General features: G+C 29.7%; 1 protein-coding gene across 1 annotated transcript in view; it reads right to left on the bottom strand.

Annotated features, from left to right (window-relative positions):
* Positions 1 to 8,465, bottom strand: part of LOC102676522 (chromodomain-helicase-DNA-binding protein Mi-2 homolog) — an 11,673-nt gene extending 3,208 nt beyond the window's left edge. The window contains exons 1-19 of the mRNA XM_031512246.1: positions 8,128 to 8,465; positions 5,919 to 6,010; positions 5,725 to 5,847; positions 5,365 to 5,655; positions 4,693 to 5,241; positions 4,442 to 4,604; positions 4,155 to 4,340; positions 3,902 to 4,091; positions 3,466 to 3,839; positions 3,214 to 3,383; positions 2,927 to 3,152; positions 2,364 to 2,827; positions 1,845 to 2,298; positions 1,467 to 1,784; positions 1,076 to 1,384; positions 675 to 943; positions 494 to 585; positions 232 to 418; positions 7 to 172 (exon numbers count right to left, since the gene is read on the bottom strand). Of these exons, the coding sequence (XP_031368106.1) occupies positions 7 to 172; positions 232 to 418; positions 494 to 585; positions 675 to 943; positions 1,076 to 1,384; positions 1,467 to 1,784; positions 1,845 to 2,298; positions 2,364 to 2,827; positions 2,927 to 3,152; positions 3,214 to 3,383; positions 3,466 to 3,839; positions 3,902 to 4,091; positions 4,155 to 4,340; positions 4,442 to 4,604; positions 4,693 to 5,241; positions 5,365 to 5,655; positions 5,725 to 5,847; positions 5,919 to 6,010; positions 8,128 to 8,164 (4,660 nt within the window). The 5' untranslated portion in view covers positions 8,165 to 8,465. The remainder of the gene's footprint in view (positions 1 to 6; positions 173 to 231; positions 419 to 493; positions 586 to 674; positions 944 to 1,075; positions 1,385 to 1,466; positions 1,785 to 1,844; positions 2,299 to 2,363; positions 2,828 to 2,926; positions 3,153 to 3,213; positions 3,384 to 3,465; positions 3,840 to 3,901; positions 4,092 to 4,154; positions 4,341 to 4,441; positions 4,605 to 4,692; positions 5,242 to 5,364; positions 5,656 to 5,724; positions 5,848 to 5,918; positions 6,011 to 8,127) is intronic.

Below are 8,465 nucleotides of genomic sequence, written 5' to 3'. Positions count from 1 at the left end.
TTGGAGTCGCAGCAGGACTTGGACTAGCAGCATTAGAAGTAGCTGGTGTTGCACTAGTACTACTAGTTCCAGTTGCTCCATCTCCACTACCATCTACTTTTACAGGTTCTACTGGTTTTCGTATCATTTCAGGCATTGAATAATATCCATTAATGTGTTCAAATTCTTGTACCTATTAAATAATAAAAATAATTAAAAAGAAATAAAAAATTAATTGCTAAAGAATTTTACCTTTTTTCTTATCAAAGACATTACACCAATTCTTGTTAGAACATGCTGTCTACTGAGACCTTCTCTTGGCACACCGTCTGCAAACGTTTCGGCATTATCTGCACCAGGTTCACAGAGATGCCGCATAAAAAGAGAAACATATGCTTTGAAATTTTTTTCCGATTTGCCTCTTAAATCTCGCACCAACCTAAAATGCGATAATATACTTTAACAGTACTTTAAATTTTCTGATTTTGGATTATATCTCGAACGAATAACTAACCACTGAGAATTAAATGCGTCTTGTGGTGGCATACCGTAACGCATAATCGCATTTAGAAATGCTTTTCTCTGCCTAGCATTGAAGCCCAATACCTGAATTAAGCAATCACATTTCTTCTATATTAATTTTTAAATATAAAAAAAAAATGTAAGAAAAAAAAAAAAGAAAAAAAAGAGCATACTTCAATATTTCCATTAACTCTAGCAAGTAATGGAGGTAGAGGTCGATCTTTTTCGTCTCTCCTTTCTAATCTTCTTCTACTTCTTCGAGATAATAAATCTCCATCACCCTTTTCATCAAAATCGTCATCTTCTTTATCATCATCACTAGGAGCACTGAAATCGCTATTATAATCGGAAAGATTTTCCTGCCAAGGTTGATCGTCCCTTGTACTTTGATCTCCAGTTACTCCTCCATCATTATAGTTTACTTGTTTACGTATTCGTTTACCTAAAAATAATTAAATATATTAATTATAATTAATTTATTATTAATTATATTATTAATTGTAATCATGTATAATTTATATTATATAAATTATAATTAATTTATATGATAATATATATTTGTATAATAATTAACCTTTTCCAAGTGTTCTGGCTATATCTTCCTGTTGTTGTTCGTAATGATGTCTTAATAATTTGATCCAATATGCTGGATCAGTATTCTCAGCTTCCTGTTTGATAATTTCAGTATCAGCTTCTTCTTCTGTTTCGCCTTCTTTTGTTACATATGATGCTACTTTGAATGAACTTAAATATTCATTAGCCCAATTTTCTTTTTGCTCAATACCTTCCTTGCTTCTATCTAATAATTCAGCCACAGCTTTATCATCATAATGAATAGCTTCATCTTCTTTACCTTCTTCCTCTTTAAACAATTCCTCAGTACCTAATATAAAAGAGAATTATTATAAATTTCCATATTCAAATTCTATTTTTTTATTACATTTAAATATTATAATAAAATTTACCAAATCGTAAAATGTCATCAAGTTCTTGTTTACTGAAATTAGCACCTTTTCCGCCCATGCCAGGTCTTACGACTAAATGCGTTAACATCATTTTACGTTTTGCCACTTGTGTAACTCGTTCCTCGACAGAATTACGAGTTACGAATCTATAGATCATGACTTTGTTAGCTTGGCCAATTCTATGAGCTCTACTGAATGCTTGAATATCGTTATGAGGATTCCAATCAGAATCATAAATAATTACAGTGTCAGCGGTAGCCAAGTTTATACCCAAACCACCGGCACGAGTAGAAAGAAGAAACACAAATTGTTGTGCACCTATCAAAAATAAAGTTATTAATTTTCTTTCTGTAATAAATAATAAAACTATTTACATACCAGGTGCATTAAATCTATCGATAGCTTCTTGTCGTTGAGCGCCAGTAATATTACCATCTATTCTTTCATATTTATAACCTTCTCCTTCTAAATAATCTTCGAGAATATCCAACATTTTTGTCATTTGAGAAAAGATTAATACTCTATGTCCGTCATCTCTTAATTTCTTTAACATTTTACTCAATAGAACAAGTTTTCCTGCTGCTTTAATTAATGCAGATGTTTCGTAACTTCCATTTGGTGCGGTTGGTGCTTCTTGAGATGCAGCTGGGAATAAGTAAGGATGATTGCAACATTTTTTTAAATCCATCATAATATTCAATAACGATACTTGTTGACCTCCTCCTTTAGGATTTAATGCCTCGAAATTTCTTGTTAATATATATTTATAATATTTCTTTTGCATAGGAGATAATTCGACGCGGACAATGAATTCCGATTTACTTGGCATATTCTATAAATAAAAAAAGAAATTAGTATAAATGATATATCAAATTTTTATAATAATATACTAAATACCTTTAGCACATCAGCCTTTAATCTTCTTAACATATGTGGCCCAAGTAATTCATGTAATTTCTTTACTTGTTCTTCTTTCGAAATATCAGCGAATTCATTTTGAAACGCAGCTAAATCATTAAATTTATCACGACATAGAAAATTCAATAGATGGAACAATTCTTCCAGATTGTTTTGTAAAGGAGTTCCAGTTAATAATAATTTATATGCAATATTGTAAGATGCTAATAATCTAAAAAACTTTGATTGGTTAGATTTGAGCCTATGCGCTTCGTCTACTACTAACACGGCCCAATCTATTGATCCTAAACATGCAGAATCAATTGAAATCAGTTCATAACTTGTAAGGAGTACATTAAATTTAATTTGATTCGATCGAATCTTTGATGCTCGACCTCCACGAACAGCACCCTCTTCAAATGACAATTCATTCTCTCGAATTACAATACGACTATCTTTGTCACCTAAAATTAATATAAAATGTTATAAAATTTTATTAAATCAATAAGAACATTAATAAAATTACTATTAATTATTAATTAAATTCATTTGCATATATTTACCAACATAAGTAACACAATAAAAATCAGGTGCCCAAGTTTCAAATTCACGTTCCCAATTAATGATAGTTGATAGGGGAACAGATACCAGAAATGGTCCTTTACAATGTCCTTCTTTGTACAAAGAATAGAGAAATGTAATAGTTTGAATAGTTTTTCCCAGACCCATTTCGTCTGCTAAAATAGTGTCTATGCCTTGGCCCCATGAATATCTTAACCAATTTAAACCCTATGAAATTATGAAATTAAAAAATAAATAATTGGTATAAATATTGTGATAAAGTATATACTTCTAGCTGATAAGGATGTAATTGCATTCCAGTCTGATCTAAATATTCTGGCTGTCGTTCATATTTTTTCTTGAGATCTGTAGTAGGTTTATCAGGTGGAGGAGTGTATCTTTTGGGCGTTCTTTCTTCGTCATCAATAAGTTCACGAGTCTTCGATTTCTTGCCTTTACCTGAATATAATAAAAAATATAATTTTACAGTTCATAACATTTGATTACAAAAAGAAAAAATGAATTAACCGACTCTTCTCACCCTTCTTGCCCTTGCGTGAAGAACTACCATCACAACAATTTGCTGCTCTGAGATCCAAATAATATTCAATAGCCTGTTTTAATCCAGGAATATCTTCATGCTCGTCTTCCCACGTTGCCTGATCATATCCTAATTCTCTCCATTTAACAAGATATGTTGCTCTACCATCTCTCGAAAGTCTATGATTGATTACTCTATGTACTACAAGCCATTCTGGACGAACTCCATAACGATAAAATCGTTCTTCTAAATTGTATTCATCTCTATTAGTAGCACCGTCCTGTTCTTTCAATCGTTTTACACGAGAATCGCTTTCATCCAATGGTTCTTCCAATTTTGGTGGTTCATCCATATCATATTTTCGTGAATAATTTCTAACAATAATAAAATTAAAAAAAATTATCAATAAAAAAAATTAAATCTATTGTATACATACCTAAACATAAGAGGATGGAAAACATCAAGCTGTAATTCTGTAATCCAATCACAATGCCAATAGGACATATCTGCCCATTTCACAAAGAATTCGCGCATTCTACGTTGTTTGGGAGTAGCTTTACTCGTTGAAGGTTCTTCAGAAGGTGTTTCTGGGCAATCCTTCCATCTCCATGTTAAGATCTTTGCAACTATTATATAAGAAATTAAATATTAATTAAATATATATAATACATAACTTTTTTTTAAAATACCTTTTCCACGTATAGGTGGACAAGAACATCTAGGACACTTCCAATCACCATCAGGAATTTCTGAAAGTGGTGGATTCAAACAATGTGTATGATAAGCACTAGTACAGCTATCACAACATAGTAATTCACCACCATCTTTACATATTCTACAAAATTCCATATGCTCATCATCATCTTCTGCTGCACCTGAAAAAAAATTAATAATATAAATTACAATTTGTTTTATTAATCAAATACACATAAGCATGTTGGGAAAGGATAGAAGGTTTAGGGTTACGGGAAGCTACCTGCAATACCTTCTCCTTCACAGTGAGGACAACTCCATTTTCCTTCAGGGGTTTCTTCTAATTCAGGTTCTAAACATACCAAGTGATAAGCTCTAGGACATGTGTCACAAAGAATAATTTCTCCACCTTGTTGACATACTTCGCAATAATCCTGATGATCAGTCTACATAAAAGAAATGTAAATATAAAAAATATTTTATATATTTCAACACAAAAAACATGATTATTAATCAAAGAGAGTCTAATTATACCTGAAGACCTTCTTCTCCATCTGGAAACTTTGATGTAGTTTTTGTTTTCTTCTTCTTTTTAGTTTTATTTCCGATTTTGGTTTTTGCCTTCCTGCGAACAGGTGGTTCTGCCGGTGGTTCAATTCCGCTTTCTTCTGTATTTCCTTTATTTGTCCCATCTGCACCAACAGGTTCCTCTGCATCTGCTAACATCTGCTCAAATTCCATGTCTGAATCTCTGTCAGTACCAACACCACTACCTTCTGCTTCTTCATCCGAACTTCCCCGTTTACGTTTTCCAAGTTTGATTTTAAGTGTTGGTACTTTAGAAGCTTTTTTTCCTTTTTTTGCTCTAGATCCTCGTGATTTTCGTTTTCTATCGCTATCTTCATCATCTTCTTCTTCATCTTCACCTTCCTGGACTGCACCACTACGATTTGCTCTTGCATTTCTACTATCCTCATCTACATTTGCTGATGATACATCTGTATCTGGTTGAGTATGAGGATTTAATTCAGAAAAATCACGCCATTTAGCAGCTACTAACATCATAAGCTTTGACATTGGAACCTAAAAATAAATAATAAACTTATTATATAAAATAACTTATTATAAATAAATAAATAACTTATTAAAGACAAATAAATTGTTGGAAAAAATATAATAATTTGGATTTGTTAGAAATGGATTTACTTTTGGATTCTCCTTTGCTAGAAGTGGTCTAACATGTTGTTGAAATAATTTATAGGTAGTTAAATTCTGGAAGTCTGCATCAGTATATTCAATTTGTACATCTGTCAATCCAAATGTGTTACAGACTTCTTCAATTGTAGGCATTCCAGTTGTAGGTTCTTGGCTAGGTGGAGCTGATGCATTATGACTAGATGATTTCCTGGAAGAAGACTTTCTACTTTTTCTATTTCCTGCATAGTCACTATCATCTCCAGCTATATCACCAGTTTCACCACCTCCAAAATCACTTTCCTAAATATGATGTAAACATTTATATAAATAAAGTAATCATATTTATGAAGATAAGATAAAAATAATTACATCTCCAGAATCAGATTTTTTCTTTTTCTTTTTTTTCTTCCCCTTCTTATCTTCACTACGTGCTTTTCGTTTTTTCCCTTTCTTTTTTTTTCTTTCCTCTGGTTCATAATCATCATCTTCTTCCTATATAAAAAAGAAATATTTTTTAAATAATACAACATTTTTAAAAAACAATCTATATATCAGATACTAACTAGTCTTTGAGATTCTTCTGCATCAGATGAACCATCCACTTGTTGATTAACATTTGAAACTTGACCTCCAGTTTCATCTAAATCATCTTCTCCTAAAAGTTCAATATATTAAAAAGATATTTTTATAAAAAATAAAATATAATTATCAATAATTATAAAAAATGATATTTCATGCAAGTACATTATTTATGTTTTATAATACTTTTATTTTTTTAATGTAATTTTTAATGTAATTTAATGTATAATTGATATTAAGCTAAATTTTCATTGGCTATCTCTGACTTACATAAAATCAATATCTGTTTCATTATAATATAGGCTTAAGAATAGTCAATGTATATATGTATATATATGTATATATATATATATATATTTTCAATAAAATTAATTATATGAATCAATAATTTTTAAAAATTTTATGATTTGCCAATAATATTATTATTTATTACAAATTAACAATATATTATTTTCTAAAAAAAAAATTCAATAGCATCTTATATAATTTATAATTATATGTATATAAATATTTCACGTCAAACTGTTGGAAAAATTTTCTATCATAGTATTACGATAATATGAAAAAGATAAATATTTTATTATTCGTTTTTTTTAAAATTCTATAAATTTAATATATATATATTATAAATTTAAATTTTTAGTTAATAAAAAAATTTCGAAAGAAAATTTATTAATTGCTAAAATTTTAACATAAAATGCTTAAGAAAATATAAGAGAGGGCAACAATTCAAACAAATGTTATTGGACGAAATGTTCCGACTTGTGAAATGATGACGGACTGATAATTGCCAAATCGATAGTAATGTTTTATAATAAACTGATTTTTTTATTTTTTTAATGCAATCAAAATGATCAAAAATCAATACAAATATAATATTTCTATAAAAAAATAAATATGCGTACAAATATAAGTATTATTTGAAAATGAACATGAAGCTTAAGTTAACAATTAAAATTCATAAATTATTTTAGATTAATCCACATTCGATGAATGCTTTGTCGTGCGTCCGCCATTTTCTTTGAAAGGGCTCACCACATTAAATGTATGTGTCTATATTTTATATTCATAATATTTTTAATTCTAAATTCATTTTTAATCATATAGAAAAAATTGAAAATGAAGCTATAGTCATGATTTATGTCTCAAATTTTTAATAAATCCAGTGAAACATAAGTTTTCAAAAAACTCGCACCGGTTGCTTATATATTGCGATTAATAATGTGTATATAATAGATACATATACAGATATACCAGATGGTTAGAAAACTATACATATTACAAAATTATTTAAAAATTCTACTAGAAATTATAATCGGTATTTTCTATCTTTTTTTAAAAAAAAATTTCTTTACAAAGAAATAAAATTTTAAACAAAAATTATCAAAATCGAAATATACACAATAAATAAAATTACTTTATTATTATTTTCGCGATTGAAGCAGATCATAGTGCATCTTTATGCGATAAAACAACGCAAGCCTTTTAATGTTTCGAATTGAAAATAAAGAAAATCAAATAGGGTTAATTTTATAAAGTAAAATTTACTGAGAGATTATTAAATATGAATTATATAAAGAGTGTATTGAAAATAATTGAAAATATCCGATATTAAATAAAAATTCAATTGTTGAAATTAATATATTAAGTCGTAATGTCAATCTAGAATGTATATAATTATTGTAAAGATCTCAATAAAATTGTACTAGATATTTTGTACTGAAAACTTTGTAGCTACAAAAATAAAAGAAATTCAAAAAGCCATGTGATTTCTATATAACTATTGAATGTAAACAATAACCTATACCTGATTATTTTGTTTTGGATTTACATGATGATTAAATGCATTGTGATTGCAAAAGAAGCATTAAATTTCTAAATAAAGTATCGTTAAATGATCATAGAATTATTTGACAATTCAAAGGTTACTTCTTTCTTTCTTGAGAAAAAACAAACAAATTTTAGCAAATAGGAATTTGATAATTTTTTTCTGTGACGATTAACCTGCCATTGAATCAAATAAAAACATACAAGAAATTATAATGAAATGCAAAATAATAAGATAGCGTGTGGAAAACCATAGAAGGATCAATTGACATGGCAGCCATCGTACGAAAAGCGCGCGTCCTGCGTGTTCGAGGATATAACTTTCCGGTAGCATTCATGATTGAGAGTATCCCTTTTTGCACTTACCCGCGTAGCTTTCATCTACCTCCTCATCGGATGCCATTCTCTAGTATCGCAACAAACTATACACTCGAAAAACACTGAGCTGAATTTAATCACTCACTAATCAAGATGTTCACTGTAGAAAAACAGTACGGAAATGCGACATTAAATGTTTGTACCTCAACGCTCTCCGCGTTTTAGTTTCGGCGTGCCGTCACTTCGTCTTGTACGTGCACCGATGTGCACCTACTGCTGTATGCTTCTTCTTTCACGCGATTCGTCAGTTCTCCTCATTCCTCCCCACTCATACTGATTTTCTCTCCCCTCGCTTTCCCCTCTTCGTTGTGAGAGTTCGTTTCTTC

This window comes from Apis dorsata, unplaced genomic scaffold (assembly GCF_000469605.1).
Source record: "Apis dorsata unplaced genomic scaffold, Apis dorsata 1.3 scaffold_407, whole genome shotgun sequence".
In the NCBI taxonomy this organism is placed as follows: domain Eukaryota; kingdom Metazoa; phylum Arthropoda; class Insecta; order Hymenoptera; family Apidae; genus Apis; species Apis dorsata.
Note: the sequence above shows the minus strand (reverse complement) of the source record. Positions and strands in the feature narration are given on the sequence as shown.